General features: G+C 42.8%; 1 protein-coding gene across 1 annotated transcript in view; it reads left to right on the plus strand.

Moving 5' to 3' along the window:
• Positions 1 to 845: 845 nt before the first annotated feature.
• Positions 846 to 18,993, plus strand: part of LOC140495735 (sodium- and chloride-dependent neutral and basic amino acid transporter B(0+)-like) — a 38,450-nt gene continuing 20,302 nt past the window's right edge. The window contains exons 1-4 of the mRNA XM_072594787.1: positions 846 to 1,072; positions 5,746 to 5,899; positions 15,864 to 15,995; positions 17,428 to 17,595. Coding sequence (XP_072450888.1) covers positions 980 to 1,072; positions 5,746 to 5,899; positions 15,864 to 15,995; positions 17,428 to 17,595 — 547 coding nt within the window. The 5' untranslated portion in view covers positions 846 to 979. The remainder of the gene's footprint in view (positions 1,073 to 5,745; positions 5,900 to 15,863; positions 15,996 to 17,427; positions 17,596 to 18,993) is intronic.

The raw sequence follows: 18,993 nt of genomic DNA on the forward strand, positions 1-18,993 counted from the left end.
TAACCACTGCCCTTGACTGATTGCATTATCTTTCTGAAACCCTCACTCTCAAAACTCTTGGACTTCACTTGGACAGGAAAATCAACTGAACCAGTTGTATAAACAATATGGTTGCAAGAGCAAGTTAAAGCAAGTTTATACTGCAAGCAACTCTCCTTCCTGTCTGTCCACCAGGCACAAATCAGAAGTGAGTTGAAAAATACTCCATTTACCTGGATGAGTACAGCCCTAAAAAAGATCAACATCACCCAGGACAAAACAGCTCAGTTGATTGGCCTGTCAGCTACCATCTTTAGCATTTGGTACTTTCACCAGCAATGCACAGTAACAGCAGTGTGAACTCCAAATAAGATACTCTGCAGTAACTCTCCAAGGCTGCTTCTCCTCACCATTCAATCCAACAAACTCAACCATCTCAGAGGAAAAGGTTAGCAGGTGCATGGGAACAGCACCATCTGAAAATTCCACTCTAAGCTGCACACCATCCTGACTTGGAATTATATCACTGTTCCTCACTGAATCCTGGGACTCCTGCCTCAACAGCATCACATGTGTGTCTCTGCACCCTGAGGAGTTCCGTGCTTCAAGAACACAGTTCACCATCACCTCTCCTCAAGATAATTAGAGTTGGTCAATAAATTCTGGCCTTGCCAGCAATGCCCACTTGCACAAATGAACAAGAAAAAGGAATATCTGTCATTTTAAAACAGACTGTGTGGAAACGGTTACAACTAATAGCTGACCTGGAATGTTTGGATTGGTGGTAGAAATCACCTGGGACCTTGCATCTAATCCTGACGTGTGTAAACAGGACTATTTTCCTTTTAACAAACTGACCACCAACTGCAGGGTCGTTGGACCTTGTACTGCTCTCAGCCCTGATTCGGAGATGAAATTGTTACCCAATGCTGTTAACAACCCATGTGAGAAAGGTTTACACAAAAGCTGCACAAGAAAAACGCTTAAAGTGTGATAAAGAATGGATAAGAATGAATTGGCTTTACCTCCGAGTGACCGTCAAAAATACCCTCCTGAGGGCACTGTGATACTTGAGCAACGCAAGAATGTAAATGTATGTGAAACTCTGTATATAGAGGTTGATGCTGTTGGGATTCAGCTTGTGATTTTCTGTCTGTGGGGTTTTAGTGGAGGGTGTGCTAACAGCTTGTTAGGAATCAAGAGATTGGACCAGTGTAGTCATCAGTGAAATCTTTAACTGAGCCACTCTATTTCCGTCTGACTTGCAGGTTTGCAGACTGGCTTGGGTGGGTGGGTGGATGAAATGCCATTTTGTTTTAACTCCATTATTTATATTGACTATTTGTTCAGGTCAGGATCGAAACACTGCTGAAGGGTTAGGGGCGGAAGCTGAATGTGGAGGGCAGCGACAAAATTGTTCAATGTATTCCTGAGCAACATGCTGCTGGCTGGAAGGTCTGAAAGGAAATCCTGTCCCTGTGTTTCAAGGAAGGAAGCAGCCTAAGAATACACAGGCATGATTATGGAGCAGCAATGTGTTGGATACAATGACATAAATTACTTGATCAGAGCAGTAAAGGTGATTGTTACAGTATGTACAAGTGCAAACCCACTTATTCTGCCTTCCCCAGTCACATTGTGCACAAGATTTCCCTTAGCAATACAGCCTACTGGGGCACAATGTTGAAGCAACTCCCCCATATCAGTTTCCTTTCAATGCACTGCTGAGTGTAGGCCCGCATTTATAGGATATTGGTGAGACCTGTTCTGGAGAACTGCGTGCAGTTGTGGTCACCTTGTTATGGGAAGGATTTTACTAAACAGCAGAGGGTTGAGAAAGAATTTACTAAAATGTTGCTGGGAATGGAGGATTTGAGTTATGAGGATAGGCTGAGACTTCTTTTACTGGAGAAAAGGAGGTTGAAGGGTGACCTTATTGAGGTTTAGAAAATCATGAAGGGCATAGATAAGGTGAATGACAAGAGTCTTTTTCAAAGGGTGTGTGGGTTCAAAACTCGGGTGCATATTTCTAAGATGAGAGGAGAAAGATTTAAAAGGACATGGGACAACTTTTTTACACAGAGGGTTGTTTGTGTGTGGAATGAACTGCCAGCAAAAATGATGGATGCAGGTACAGGTGCAACATTTAAAATACATTTGGGTAAGTTCATGAATAGGAAAGGTTTAGAGGGATGTGGGCCAGGCATAGGCAAGTGAGACAAGTTCAGTTTGGGAACATGGTTGGTGTGGACTGGTTGGACTGAAGGGCCTGTTTCCATGTTGCATGACTCTGTTGCCCATCCCTAATTGCCCAGAGACAGTTAGGAATGAACCATTTTGCTGTGGGTCTGGAGTCCAAAGCAGCTGAAGGTAACAGATTTCCTTCCCTAAAAGACATTAGTGAACAAATTGGGATTTTCTGACAATCAACAATGGATTAATGGTCATTATCAGACTCTTAATTCCCAATTCTTTATTGAGTTCAATTCCACTCTCTGCCATGGTGGGGTTTGAACCTGGGTTAGGTTTCTGGGTTAATAGTCTGGCAATAATATCACCAGGTCATTAATCCCCCAGGTGATCAGTTTTCAGTGACAGTTATTGCAATGTCAATCCTGTCCCTTACAGTCACCCTGTATCGCACACAACAGTTCATTTTTTTGATCTCTCCTGACAGCAGAAAAGAGCACAAAACATCGGAAGAAAACAGAGAAGATGATGTGTTCAAAGATCTTAAAATGTCACAGTGCAGAAGGAGGCTATTTGGCCCATTGTGCCTGCACTGATTCTATCACCTAGTGCTAACTTCCCATATTTTCCCGGTCAGAACGAAAGTGTTTGATGAAGCAGTCACCCAGTCTGCTTTGTCTCTCCCACCACATAGGAGGTCACATTGTGAACAGTGAGTACAGTCGGCTCGATTGAGTGAATTGCAGGTCAATCACTACCCTCTGAGAGAAGAAATGTCTCCTTGTTTCTGTTCTAAATGTGCAACCCCTTATTCTGAGATTTTGCCCCCGGTCCTAAACCCTTGCACAAAGGGAAAAGCATCTATATTAGATACAATATAAAAGCAATACTTCATGTGCAATTAGCATTTGGGACAGGACTGACAGCTCAATATTGCTCTCCAGCACCACTAATCCAAAATCTGGTTTCCAGCATCTGCAGTCGTTGTTTTTACCTAGCTCAATATTCTGAGCTATAGATGTTACAGAAAGGATAGTAGGAAAAGCAAGAGAGGAGGGAGAAAGGTGTTTTTGATTCAGGAAAACATCACCTGAGTATAAGAATATTCCTGGGGGATCATCTGATGAAGAACTAAGAAATAAGAAAGTTGGGAGGTGGGGGTGATCGCATTGATAGATTGTACTGTAGGCCTTCCAACAGTCAGGGGGAAATGGAGAAGCAAATATATAGGGAGCTGTGAGAATAATAAGATTGTAATAGGGGATTTTAACTTTCCAAATGTAGACTGGAAGCTGCCATAATGTTAAGGACTTAGCCGGGGAGGAATTTAAGTATTTACAAAAATACTTTCTCAATCAAAATGTGGATGGACCAACTAAAGAAGGGGCAAAACTCAACCTCGTCTTAGGAAATAAGGCAGGGAAAATGACTGAGGTGTGAGTGGGGAAGTACTTTGACCATAATTTGATTGGTTTTAAAATGGTTATAGAAAAGACTAGGCCTAGTCCACCAGTTAAAATTCTAAACTGAAGCAAAGCCAATTTTGACGGTTTTAGACAGGAACTTTCATAAGTTGTTTTGGGGGTGCTGTTCTTTGTTAAAGGGATGCCTGGTGAGTGAGAGGCTTTCAAAAGTGAGATAACGTGAGTTCAGGGCCAGCATGATCCTGTCAATGTGAAGGGTAAGGCTGTGGTGGGAGTAGGGAACACTGGATGACTGGAGAAATTGAGGCTCTGGTCAAGAAAATGAAGGAGTCATATGCCAGGTACAGACAGTTGAGCAGTATGGGGGGTGTAGGAGTACACTTAAGAGGGAAATCTGAGGACAAAAGAGGGATGTGAGATACTTTTGGTCGATAGGGTAAAGAAGGACACAAAGAGATTCTGCAAGTATGCTAGAAGAAAAGAGTAACTGGGAAGAGAATAGGGCCCCTTAAAGATCAATGAGGCCATCTTTGTATGGAACCACAGGAGATGGATGGGATCCTAAATGGATAGTTCATGTCAATATTTATTGTGGAGAAAGAAGCAAGCAAGGAACTTGGGGAAATAAATAGTGATCTCTTGAAAAGAGTCCACGTTAAAGAAGAGGAAATGCTGGAGGTCTTAAAATGCCAAAAGGTTAATAAATCCCTGGGAGCTGATCTTGTGTACTCCAGGACATTGTGGGAAGTAGGGAAGAAGTTGTAGGCCATCTTGTAGTGATATTTGTATCATCAACAACCATGGGTGAGGTGCCAGAAGACTGAAGGTTGGCTAACGATCTGCCATTTAAGAAAAAGCCAGGGAACTATGGACCAGTGAGCCTGATATCAGTGATGGGTAAGTTGTTGGAGGGAATTCTGAGGGTCAGGATTTACATGCGTTTGGAAATACAAGAACTGATGAGGGATAGTCAGCCTAAAATTGTGCAGAGGAAATCATGTCTCACAGACTTTATTGAGTCTTTTTGAAGGGGTGACCAAGAAGATAGATGAAGGCAGAGCGGTAGCTGTCTACGTGGACTTTTGCAAGACCTTTGATAAGGTTCCACATGGTAGACTGGCAAGTAAAGTGATTTCACATGAGTTCCAAGGAGAGCCAGCCAACTGGATTTTAAAATTTAGCTGGATGGTCAGAAACAGAGGTGGTGGTGTAGGGTTGTTGTTGAGACTGGAAGCATATTGCCAGTGGTGTGCCACAAGGATCGATGGTGGGTCCAGTGTATTTTGTCATTTATATAAATGATTTGGAGGAGAATATAGGATGTATGGTTAGTAAGTTTGTGATGATACCAAAATTGGTGGTACAGTGGACAGTGAGAAAGGTTACTAGGTGTACAATGGGATCTTGATCAGTTGGATCTATAAGCTGAGGAATGGCAGATGAAGTTTAATTTAGATAAAGTCAGGGTGTTGCATTTTGGTAAGAGAAACTAGGGCAGGATTTACACAATTAATGGTCAGACTTTGAGGACTGTTGTTGAATAGAGAGACCTCAAGGTACAGGGACATAGTTCCTTGAAAGTGGCATCACAGGTAGACAGGTTGGTAAAGAAGGCGTTTCATACACTTGTCTTCATTGGTCAGAGCATTGAGAACAGAAGTTGAAATGTCATGTTACGGCTGTGTAAGACATTGTTAAGGTCACATTTGGAGTACTGTGTACAATTCTTGTCACCCTGCTATAAGAAGAATGTTATTAAACAGGTAAGGTACAAAAAAGATTTTACTGGAACTGGAGTGTTTGCGTGACAAAGAGAGGCTTGATAGGCTGGGGCTTTTTTTCCCTGGGTGAAGGGGGGCTGAGTGGACTTTATGACCTTTTTTTCCCTGGATGTCCATTGAAAATCTAAGAGCCTTGAATGAATTCACTGACTCAACCCCCACTGTTTTCTGAGGATGAGAATCTAAGACGTTGTTTCTCTACTGGTTCTGCTAGTTTTCTGAGACACCAGTAGTTTGATCTGTTCAAATCTGCTTAGAAATGCACTCACCTTGGTAAGAAGAATCTCCTTGCTGTATTTCTGTTGGCAGATGTATATAAGAGTTCTGGTCAAGGTCTTAAGCTTCCTCTTTCTCTCTCACCTCTCCTCCAGGTAGCCCCCAGTAAACATGTGGGTGAAGCTGATGAGAACATGGAAAGAGGTAACTGGTCCTCCAAGACTGACTACTTTCTATCGGTGATCGGCTGTGCTGTGGGTCTGAGCAATGTCTGGAGATTCCCGTACCTGGCTTTCAGAAATGGAGGAGGTACTATAGAGAAATCCAAAATATAGCACTGTAGAAAGCATTGAATTAACAAGAATATTGAGTCCAATGCATTGTCCGTGACAAACAATGCAGGCTCAAAATTTCTAATGCCAGTGACAACAAATTACATGACAAATGGTGCCAGTTATAACATATTTACCCTGGAAAGTGGGCGATCTTACAGCATAGGGTTTTCTTGAGAAAAGGAAGAGTAAATTACATGATGCAACACTGGAGGCATAGATTGACCAGACAGGTTAGGGATGGCATTGACCTGTTTAGTTGATGATGTTTGCAAAACAGTTGAAGTTTTATAACATTTTTATTGCTATTTTTGTTCCAGTCTGTAAGCTGTCAGATGTAATGAATTCAATTAATTAATTCATCTTGATTGGATTTGAATTTGGGAGCGAATCAGTAAAGGCCAGTGGAATACTGATCTTTGTTTCAAGAGGGCTAGAACCATAGGGGAAGGAAATGCTCATTTTCTTTTAGAGTGTCTCATTTTAGCCCTGTTTGAGGTGCTAAATTCAATTAGGAACATGGAGCAAGATAAGGCCATTTGGCACACGTGCTTGCTCTGCCATTCAATAAGGTCATGACCTATCTATGGTGTCTTCAGTTCTACTTTCCTACCTATCTATGACAGATGTTAACTCAGTTGTCCATTGACAATCTAAGACACTTGAATGAATTCAGTGACTCAACCCCCACTGTTTTCTGAGGATGAACATTTCGCAGGATAATAACTCATGGAGAGATAAAACAAACTCTTCTGTCTGGCATCTTAGAAACAAGACTTATTATTCATTACTTTGTGTCCCCTAACCTAGTCTCTACCACAAGAGGAAACATCCTCCCAATATCCACCTAATCAAGTTCCTTCAAGACCTATAAAAAACTCACTACTCATTCTGAACTCCAGTGTGTAAAGGCCTAACGTGTTCAATGTTTCTTCATGAGATAAAACCTCTTCCCTGGAATGTGTCAAGTGAACCTTCTCTGAACTGCTTTGATAACATTGATATCAGATTAGGGGATCAAAACTGTACACAGTACACCAGATGTGATCTTACCAAGGCCCTGTACAACTACAGTAAATTTCTCTACATTTCCGTTCCGCTTCCCTTCAAGTAAACAACATTTCTTTTTGCCTTTGTAATCTTTTCATGAACCTGTGTAATTAATATTTTGTGATTCATGATGCCAGGATACCTAGATCCCTCTGTACTGCAGAGTATCACAGCCTCTCCACATATAAATAGGGAGTAGTTGGTTAGCTCAGTTGGCCGAATGGCTGGCTTGTGATGCAGAGTGATGCCAACAGTGTGGGTACAATTCCTGCACAGGTGAAGGTACCATGAAGGACTCTTCTTCTCAACTTCTCCCTTCACGTGAGTCTTCGTGGCCCTCAGGTTAAAAACTAACGAGAGAACAGCCCTTTGACTTGGGAAGACTATAATGACTTTCCTATTACATATAAATACAATGTCACTATTTTCCTCTTCCTGTCAAAGTAGACAAGCTCACACTTTCCCACCTTATACTCCATCTGCCACATTTTTGCCCACTCAGTTAATCTATCTGTGGCCTTTTGTAAAGAATTGTCATCCTCTCAACAACTTATTTTCTGACCTTATGTCATTAGCAAATTTGGTGACAAGATGTTTGATCCCCTCATTGAAGTCTTTGGTATAGATTGTAAATATTTGAGTCCTCAGCACTGATCCTTGTGACACTCCCACTAGTTACAGTTTGCCAACCCAGCTTTTGCTCAGCTAACCAATTCTTTATCCATCTTAATATATTCACACTTCCATCATGAGTTACTTTTTTGTACAGTAGCCTTTCATGTGTCAAAAACCTTTTGGAACTCCACGTGCACCATATCTACAAGTTCTCCTTTATTCACTTTGCTTGTTACTTGCTGAATGAGCTGTCATAACACATTAAAATAATTTCACTTTTATAACGCCATGTTGACCTTAATGGATTCCAAGAACTTCCCTATGAGATAAGTTAGGCCCAAAATGTCCTGCTTTCTGCATCCCTTCCATTTAGAACTCGGGTGTTATTTGCTAACTTCCAATCACTTTGTATCTTTTGAAAATGTAGAAGTTTTGGGACATTACAACCCCCGTGTTTGCTGTCTCTATAGTTTAGAAAAACTATAGGTTATAGGTTATGAGATCCTTGGGGTTTTTGTTAGTCGTTCACAGGATGTGGACATTACTGGCTAAGTCACCATTTATTGCCCATCTCTAATTGACCAGAGAGAAGTTAAGACGTAATCACATTGCTGTCAATCTGGAGTTACATACAGGCCAGACCCCTGGGTATGGATGCTTGATTTCTTTCTTAAAGGGCCATTTGTGAACCTTGTGTGTTTTTATGATGATCAACAGTGGTAATACAGTCACCATGAGGTTTTTTAGATTAGATTTACAGTGTGGAAACAGGTCCTTCGGCCCAACAACTCCACACCGACCCGCCGAAGCGCAGCCCACCCATTCCCCTACATTTACCCCTTAACTAACACTACGGGCAATTTAGCATGGCCAATTCACCTGACCCTGCACGTCTTTGGACTGTGGGAGGAAACCGGAGCACCCGGAGGAAACCCACGCAGACACGGGGAGAACGTGCAAACTCCACACAGTCAGTCACCTGAGGCGGGAGCTGAACCCGGGTCTCTGACGCTGTGAGGCAGCAGTGCTAACCACTGTGCCACCGTGCCGCCCATGACATTTTAATTTCAGAACTTTTATTGTTTTTTAGTTTTTCCATGGCGAGATTCATAGACTCATACATCATGGAAACAGACTCTGAACCAACTCGTCCTTGCTGACTAGGTTTCCCAAACTAAACTAAAACCATTTGCCAGCGTTTGACCCATATCCCTTTAGACCTTTCCATTCATGTACTTGTCCAAATGTCTTTTAAACGTTAAGACAGCACCTACCACTGTCTCGGGCAGTTTATACCATATACGCACACCATTTGTGTGAAAAAGTTGCCCCTCAGGTTTCTTTTAAATCTTTCCCTCTCATCTCAAACCTATGCCCACTCAGGAAAAGTCCTTTTTTATCCACATTATTAATAATTAGTAACATCCTTATAAATCTTTTCTGCCCCCTTTCTAATTTAATAACATCCTTCCTATAGCAGGTTGACCAGAACCATACACAGTACTCCAAAGGCAGCCTCACCAATGTCCTATACAGACGCAACATGATGTCCCAACTCCTATACTCAGTGTTCTGAGCAATGAAGGCAACTGTGCTAATTGCTTTCCTCACCATCCTGTCTACCTGTGATGCCACTTTCAAGGAACTATATATCTGTATCCCGAGGTCTCTGTTCCACAGCACTCTCCAGGGCCCTACCATTAACTGTGTAAGTCCTGCCCTGGCTTGGCTTCTCCTGATGAAGGGCTTTTGCCTGAAACGTCGATTTTCCTGCTCCTCGGATGCTGCCTGACCTGCTGTGCTTTTCCAGCATCACTCTAATCTAGATTCTGATCTCCAGCATCTGCAGTCCTCACTTTCGCTTTGTCTTACCAAAATGCAGCATCTCGCGTTTATTTAAATTAAACTCCATCTGCCTCTCCTCGGCCCATTGGACCAGCTGATCAAGATCCCATTGTGCATTTAGATAACCTTCTTCACCGATCACTCTCCCACCAACTTTGGTGTTATCTGCAAACCTACAAACCATACTTTCTATATTCTCATCCAAATCACAGGTATATAAATGACAACCAACAGTGGACCCAGCACCAATCCTTTTTTGAACCCACATTTCCAAACATTATTCTGTTTTTTTGGATTACTCATCCAATATTATTACCACTTTGCCATCATCTCACATACTTGTCCATTTTAGATTTAATAGTTTTCCCAACATGTTTTCATAATGATCACATTTGCTTTACTTTTTTCCCTTCCTTTTGCCCTGACTTTCAAATATCTTTGGGAGGTTTTTGTGGGGTTTAACAGTGAAGACAGATCCAAAAACACTATTCAGTGCCTCTACATCCTTGTCTTACATTATTAATTCCCTAGACTCCTCTTCCAGATGTCCAACATTGGTTTAAGATACTTGTTTCTTTACAAGCACTGTAGAAACTCTTAAAATCTAATTTTATATTCCAAGCTAACTTTCTCTTATATTTAATTTCTTTACCTTCACTAATTTTCAGTCATTCTCCTAGACTCAATGTGCAATGAAATAGGATTAGAGTGGTGTCTCTCCACCCTGCAGGCTCCCTGCCTCTATTCCTGATGAAGAGCTTTTGCCTGAAACATCGATTTTCCTGCTCCTTGGATGCTGCCTGACCTGCTGTGCTTTTCCAGCACCACTCTAATCCAGACTCGGATTTCCAGCATCTGCAGTCCTCATTTTTACCGAATGATATAGGATTGACCAATCAGCGCATAGCAAGGGATGTAATATGATCACAAAAGATCATACTTCACATACAGTTTTTAAGCTAAGTATGGATGTGAGACTGGTATGGCAAATCCAGCTGGAGGTAATTAAAAGAGCATGAAGGCAAAGTTGGATAAAGTTAACTGAGAAAGAAGGTTTAAAGTTAGGATAGAAGAGGTGTATTGGCAGACACTTAAGGACTTACTTGATAATTCTTAGCAAGGTTGAAGTGAGAAAAATCCGTTGCTAAATAAGTAAGTTAAGAATAGTATTAAATTGAAAGAATTGTTAAATGATTCTCTGAATATTACAGGCAGGTCAGATGATTGGACAGATTTTCAAAAATACGCAAAGGAGTCGAAGGGTGTGGTGCTGGAAAAGCACAGTAGGTCAGGCAGCACCCGAGGAGCAGGAGAATCGATGTTTCGGGCATTAGCCCTTTATCAGGAATAGAGGCAGGGAGCCTGCAGGGTGGAGAGACACCACTCTAATCCTATTTCATTGCACATTGAGTCTAGAAGGGAAACTGGGATTTGAACCTGCGGATTCTGGTCAAGTGTTGGGGATGTTCCCGCTGCAGTTCAGGGCTCCAAAAGTACTTATTTTACTTAATAGGATCATAAAATCCCTGTAGTGGGGAAGCAGGCCATTTGGTCCATCGAGTGAACACTGCCCAGAACATCCTGCACAGATTCCACACCCCTCCCCCTCCCCATTCCCAGAAATGGGAAATGTATTTCCCATGGCTACTCCATCTAACATGTACATCCCTGCACACTATAGATAATTTAGCATGGCCAATCTGCCTAACCTGTGCATCTTTGGACAGTAGGATGGAACTGGTGCACCTGGAGAATGTGAAAACTCTATTCAGACAGTTGCCCGAGGCTGGAAATGAATCTAGGTCCCTGGCACTATGAAGCAGCAGTGCTAACCACTGAGCCACCATGCTGCTCCTTAACTCCATCTTTTATGATTTTGCAATCTCTGCCCTTGTCAGTTGGTGTAATCTTGTGTTTACATGTTTTGTATTGTTTGGTCACAAGCTGAATCTTCAAGTTGTTACTTTGCACTATTGCCCTGTCATTTCCCTTTAGTTTACCACATCTCCCCTCACATACTGTTGCCCAACTATTTGTGTAAAACTCAGCACTGTCTCACTAGTGTTTGAGCCACACATTCATGTCTCTGTAATGGCTCTCTCTAATGGATTCACTGCCACAGAAGGCTGTGGAGGTCAGGTTATTGAATATATTTAAGATGAAGATAGATAAGTTCTTGATTGTCAAGGGGATCAAGTGTTAAAGTGGGAGAATAGGGTTGAGAAAATTATCAGCTGTGATTGAAAGGTGGAGCAAACTTGATTGAATGGGCTAATTTCTGCTCCAATGTCTCATGGTCTTATGACTCAGATCATTGGGGTGCTGCTTTCTGAGTTAGACCCTTCCAGTTCATACTCCCTATTCTGAATGCATTTCCTAATCCTATTTATGTCACTGGGGACCATGACAACTAGATCCACACTCACCTCAAGTCCCTCTGCAGCCCAGAGTTCTGAACCTTGGCACAGAGCAGGCATCACAGGGTTCTGGATAGAAGCAAATTATATCAGATGCTGGAATCTGGGCCGAAAACAATATATCCTGGAGATCACAGCTGTACAGGCAACATCCATGGAGAGAAAGCAAGCTAATGTTTTGAGTTTAGGTGACTCTTCATCAAAGCTGATGCGAAATATGGAGGGGCAGCATTTACACAATAATGTTGGGGTTGGAGTAATAGGGGGAGAAAGGATATTGACAGTTCAGATTGAATGATTGGAATGTGAGAATGGCAGAACCATGGTTTATTTTTACAATTCATTTTGTGTGGTGTGGGCTGGGGAAATATTTATTGCCCATCTCTGGTTGCCCTTGAGAAGGTGGTGGTGAGCTGCCTTCTTAATCGTCTGCAATTTGTCTGAAGTTTGAAGTTTGCAGTTGACCCACAAAGCCATCAGGGAGGGAATTCCAGGATTTTGACCCAGTGACAATGAAGGAACAACAGTATATTTCCAAGACCTGATGACGAGTTGCTTGGAGGGGAACTTGAAGGTGCTGGTGTTCCCATATATTTGCTTTGTCCTTCTAGATGGAAGTGGTCATGGGTTTGAAAGGTGCTGCCTGAGGATCTTTGATGAATTTACACAATGCATCTTGTCGATAGTAGATGCTGTTGCTGCTGCTGAGTGTTGTTGGTGGAGGGAGTGGATGCTTGTGGATATAATGCCAATCAAGCAGGTTGCTTTGTTCTGGATGGTGTCAAGCTTCTTGAGTGTTGTTGGAGCTGCACTCATCCGGGCAAGTGGGGAGTATTCCATCACATTCCTGACTTGTGCCTTGTGGATGATGGACAGGCTTTGCAGAGTCAGGAGGTGAGTTGAGCACTGCAGTATTCCTAGCTTCTGACCTGCTCTTGTAGCCACTGTGTTTATGTGGTGAGTCCACAATCAAATCCTGGCTTGTTATCCATGACACCATGGGTGGATTGTCCTCCCCTTGAGTCTGTCAATGGTGGAATCTGATGATTCCTTTTCTCTGGTTTTGCCAAGGTTCCAAGTTACGGTGTCAGCTTCCCAGTGGCAAACCAGGAAGGTGGATGGGGATGGGGATGTTGCACCCATTCTGTCAAACATAGCGTTTCTATTTAAGGAACTTGGACAAAGTTTGGAATGGCTCTGCTGGCTTTGGAGTTTGAGGCTGCTACCACCATAAGGAATGGGGAGAGACCCAGGATGGCTATGTTTCTCACTCCTTGCTGAATATCCTGTTGCAGGATCTGAGGAATGACAGTGTGGAGTATTCTCTCAACTACCAGAGCAACAAGACAGTGTCTTTGAGTAAGGATGGAAATTGGCAGCAGCAGTGTGCTCTCACCAGTTACCAAGGAAATTCGGGATCTCAGAAGGGAGGGAGAAGTCAGTGGGACAACTCTTTCAGGTGCCATGCCTCTCTCACTTAGTCATATTCCCCTGAGCAGTGATGAACTGAATAACACACCTTCCAGCTTCATCAATTCCTCTCTTGAGGTGCCTCACACCTCCATTAAATCACTCTCTTCCTCATCTCATTGTCTTCTCATGCCCATGCCTCCCTCAGTCCTCTCTGTGCAAGTAGAGTACGTGATTACACAGTGGTTAGCGCTGTTGCCTGAACATCAGGGACCCAGGTTGGGTGACTCTCTATGGCGTTTGCACTTCCTTTCTGTGCATCCATGAGTTTCCTCCGGGTGCTCTGATTTCCTCCCACAGCCTAAAGGTTAGGTGGATGGGCCATGTTAAATTGCCCATAGTGTCCAGGGTTCTGCAGGCTAGGTGAGTCAGCTATGGGAAATATGGTGTGGAGCAGTTGGAGAGAAAGCAGTTGTATGAGAGAAGGCCCAGTGACCCTTCCTCAGAACGCTGGATCCAAAATGTTAACTCCAGTTTCTCTCCACAGATACTGCCAGACTTGCTGAGCTTTTCCAGCAATTTCTGTCTTTGCTTCAGATTTCCAGCATCCGCCATTCTGTTTGTTTTGTGCTGGGAAATAATAGTTGGAGTGAGATGCTTTTGCTGTTCATGTTGACTGTATTGGACATGCCTTTAGACATGAAATGTTTGTACAGTGGAAAACGACCCATGTGGATTCCAAGATGTACAGTAGAACAACAGCAAAAGTGTCAGCAACAAATAGTTTCTGCTCTCCTCAGCACTTCCTCTAAGTAGTGCTCATCATGGAGAAATGCTGATTTATCAGCTGGGAGATCAATCAACAGCAATTTCCTTGTCAGAATCATGAGGCTTGATGGGAACTGGCATCAATATTGGGTGAGGACTCCCTGAGCCAGAGGTTGTATTTTCAGCTGCAAGGAAGACCAGACATGCCTCAATCAGACATGCCTGTGTTACACTAGAACATCTCCTTTGGGTAACATGGAGTCTGAAGGTCTCAGATGAATTGGTATGCTGGGAATGTAACATTAGGATAATGGCTCAAACATTTATCTTGCACCGGTAGAAGACAGAGGGTGGTGGTGGAGGGTTGTTTTTCAGACTGGAGGCCTGTGACCAGTGGAGTGCCACAAGGATCAGTGCTGGGCCCTCTACTTTTTGTCATTTACATAAATGATTTGGATGCGAGCATAAGAGGTACAGTTAGTAAGTTTGCAGATGACACCAAAATTGGAGGTGTAGTGGACAGCGAAGAGGGTTACCTCAGATTACAACAGGATCTGGACCAGATGGGCCAATGGGCTGAGAAATGGCAGATGGAGTTTAATTCCAATAAATACGAGGTGCTGCATTTTGGGAAAGCAAATCTTACCAAGACTTATATACTTAATGGGAAGGTCCTAGGGAGTGTTGCTGAACAAAGAGACCTTGGAGTGCAGGTTTATAGCTCCTTGAAAATGGAGTCACAGGTAGATAGGTTAGTGAAGAAGGCGTTTGGTGTGCTTTCCTTTATTGGTCAGAGTATTGAGTACAGGAGTTGGGAGGTCATGTTGCGGCTGTACAGGACATTGGTTAGGCACTGTTGGAATATTGCGTGCAATTCTGGTCTTCTTCCTATTGGAAAGATGTTGTGAAACTTGAAAGGGTTCAGAAAAGATTTACAAGAATATTGCCAGGGTTGGAGGATCTGAGCTACAGGGAGAGGCTGAACATGCTGGGGCTGTTTTCCCTGGAGCGTCGGAGGCTGAGGGGTGACCTTATAGAGGTTTACAAAATTATGAGGGGCATGGATAGGGTAAATAGACAAAGTCTTTTCCCTGGGGTTGGGGAGTCCAGAACTAGAGGGCATAGGTTAAGGGTGAGAGGGGAAAGATATAAAAGAGACCTAAGGGGCAACTTTTTAACGCAGAGGGTGATATGTGTATGGAATGAGCTGCCAGGGGATGTGGTGGAGGCCAGTACAATTGCAACATTTAAGAGGCATTTGGATGGGTATATAAACAAGAAGAGTTTGGGGGATATGGGCATGGTGCTGGCAGGTGGGACTGCTGCCTCACAGTGCCAGAGACCCAGGTTCAATTCCTGCCACGGGCAACTGTCTGTGTGGAGTTTGCACATTCTCCCTGTGTCTGCGTGGGTTTCCTCCCACAGTCCAAAGATGTGCAGGTCAGGTGAATTGGCCATGCTAAATTGCCCATAGTGTTAGGTGAAGGGGTAAATGTAGGGGAATGGGTCTGGATGGGTTGCTCTTCGGAGGGTTGGTGTGGACTTGTTGGGCCTGTTTCCACACTATAAGTAATCTAATAGATTGGGTTGGGATATCTGGTCGGCATGAACGGGTTGGACGGAAGTGTCTGTTTCCATGCTGTACATCTCTATGACTCTCTATGACTCTAAGTAAAGTTGCAATTTGAAGTCACACTGTTCTGTCAATTATGGTATTTATTTTCACTGGAGTCATATGAACTGAAATGTTCTGTGGTTTTAACTTGCAAATCAAAAATGTATGATTAATCCTGATGTGTGTGCAATGTATTTCAGCTTTCCCTTGCTATTTTCCAGGTGTGTTTCTTATTCCCTACACCCTGATGCTCGCTTTCATTGCGATGCCAATGTTTTACTTGGAATGTTCCTTTGGGCAGTTTGCCAGTCTCGGACCTGTTGCAGTGTGGAAAGCTGTGCCCATGTTACAAGGTTAATGTTTATCCTGCACTGTGAGCTTGTTAAAGGTTTAAATATAGCATTTAATTCATGTTAGTAAGTGGAGCCTGAGGCCAGCCTTGCTTGATATCTTTGATGCAATCTGGTCTGGATTTGGTTTTGCAAAGACTGATAAAGTGAACAGAGAGATGCAGCAAATATAATGTTTTCTTTCCTCCCAGTTCAGTGAGCTATCGAACCAAGATCTGGGGAATGTTAGTGGGAAAAGTTAACAAGTTAGAAGTTTTGAGAGCAAGAAGGGTACCTGGTATGCTACTTTGCATTTTAACAAATAAACTCCAAATCTCACAAGTCATTGACACAGTAGTCCCTGAAGAATCAAGGCAGAAAATAACACATAAAGGACCTGTCACTCTTCCGACACTAGTGCATATATGAGTACATTGGGTAAGGACTGGACAGTGTCCAGCTAGGATGTCCCTCTGGGTTAATGGTTAATGACGTTTAAGGGTTAGGATCTTGGTTATAAAAATTTAACTTGGACCAGCAACCAGTGGGTGTACAACTTCAGCTGGAAAAAAAATCCCTAAATTGGGTTCAAATTACAGGAAAATCAGAAAAAGGGCTGGAAGTGAATTTGCATAATTTCACTAATTCATTGTTTGCTTTGAGATTCAGAAAGTGACAAGGAATTCCGTTTTTTGTTTTAATTCATTCATGGGATGTAGGTGTTCCTGGCTAGGCTTGCATTTATTATCCTTGCTGAATTGGTCAGAGGGCAATTTCGAGTCAACCACATTGCTGTGGGTAGGGTTTCCCATGTAGATCAGACCAGGGAAAGATGGCCATTTCTCACCCTAAAAGACATCCATGAATTAGATGGGTCTTTACAATTGACAATGGGTTCATGGTCACTCTGACTTTGGACTGAGAATTTTTTCACTCACAAGATGAGGAATCTTTGCAATCCTTTGCTTTAGAGGGCTACAGAGTCTGAGTCGCTGAGTACATTCAATACTGAAATTGTTAGAATTGTACATTTAAAAACATCATGTGATATGGAAATAGATCAGGCAAATGATGTTCAAATTGAAGATCAGCCATGGTCTTGTTTCATGGAGCAGAATTGAGGGAATGAATGGTCTACTTCTGTTCCTGTTTTCTAAGTTGTCATATTCTTCATATGTTTTCCTAAGAAGTCTGATTTCTTACTAAGATATGACTGAAGCTTTCTTATTTTAAAATTAATAATTACAGATTTTAATCATTGTATTAAAATACTTGCCAATGTTCTTGATCTCGGAAATAATTTGAAAGCAGCATGGAGATGCCCCAGGAATACTTCGAATAACTAATTGCAACTAAACACAGTTGATTTCTCTAACTAGCAGAATACATTTGTACTAAATTGATTCAATTGTAAATAGTTTCAAATCAATATTCCTGCTTCTATTTCAAATTCAAGGTGTGGGGATTACGATGGTCCTGTTCAGTACCATTATAGACATCACTTACAATGGCATCATTGGCTACAGTCTGTACTACCTGTTTGCTTCCTTCCAATCACCCCTGCCATGGGCGGACTGCTTCAGTTGGTGGGGAGCAGATGAAACATGCAGCAGGATCCCCAAAGGTACAGTGTTCACTTCTATTGGGGAAAGTATAGACATTTTAGGCTGATGGCTCCTTGCAACTGGTTGCACTGTAACATGAACGCATGTCATCAAACATTAGAGGCTTTTACTATTCATCTACCCGTTCACTGGGCTCCCAGCCAGGAACATATTTTCTTCTTATTGAACTTTGATTGAAGAAAGTGATGCAACAGGATCTTTAGGCAGGAATAGCAGTCTGTCTGCACATTGAGGGACTTCTGACATGAGTTTCTCTCAGATCTGCTGCAGCAATTGTTCTGTGCAGTCTGAGGAAGCCAGCAAAGCTATTGTTCAAAGTGCTTGTCATTTCACCCATAACAGTAAAATCTTCCAGCCCTTGTGTTGTCTGATGTACATGAGAATTGCACTTACGATGGTGATAAGGAACTGATGAATTGCTCACTGTATTGTCAGCTTTTGCAATATCTCAGACTATCTCAGTGTTTATCACCACTGTCTCACAGCACCAGGGACTCAGATTTGATTCTAGCCTTGAGTAAAATTTTAGTCTGTGTGGAGTTTGCACATTCTCCCTGTGTCTGTGTGAGATTCCCCTGGGTCCTCTGGTTTCCTTCCACAGTCCAAAGATGTGCAGATTAGGTGGATTAGCCATGCTAAACTGCCCAGAGTGTCCAGGGATGTGCAGGCTCGGTGGGCTAGTCATGGGAAATGCAGGGTTATAAGGATAGAGTAGGGCTCATGGATCTGGTTGGATGCTCTTTCGAGGCCAGTGTAGACCCAATGGGCCAAATGGCCTCTTTCAGCGCTGTAGGGATTTTATGAATCTATATTTCTAAATCAAACACAGCCAACTCCAACTATCCTGCAGACCTGACTCAAATATCTTTTCTGACCACTCTGTCTGGCTATCTGATACACCAAGCTCCCACAGCATGACTATCCCTGACCCAGCCTCTCTACCCCTCCTAGTTACCAGACCAACCTCTCACCAGGTATAACTACATTCCCAAACTACCCTGACTCCCTGCTTGATCTGACTTGACTAACCACCTGGCACAACCAGGTGTGTGGCAAAAGTGAGGACCGCAGATGCTGGAGATTAGAGTCGAGAGTGTGGTGCTGGAAAAGCACAGCAGGTCAGGCAGCATTTGAGGAACAGGAAAATTGACATTTCGGGTAAAAGCTGATGAAGGGAGTGAATCTATCTACCCATCCCTCTACCTATCCTCCTTACCAACTTGTCAAGTTACACACCTCACCCTCTACTCACTGCACCCACTCACTTACCTAATTTCCCAATTCTACCCACCAACCCACTGACCTAGGTCGTCCATGTAACCACTTCCTCACTCAATACACACTAACCTAACCAAATCTATTAACCAACCCATATACACCCCTTACATATCAACCTA

The sequence above is a fragment of the Chiloscyllium punctatum genome, chromosome 25 (genome assembly GCF_047496795.1).
Source record: "Chiloscyllium punctatum isolate Juve2018m chromosome 25, sChiPun1.3, whole genome shotgun sequence".
Lineage (NCBI taxonomy): Eukaryota > Metazoa > Chordata > Chondrichthyes > Orectolobiformes > Hemiscylliidae > Chiloscyllium > Chiloscyllium punctatum.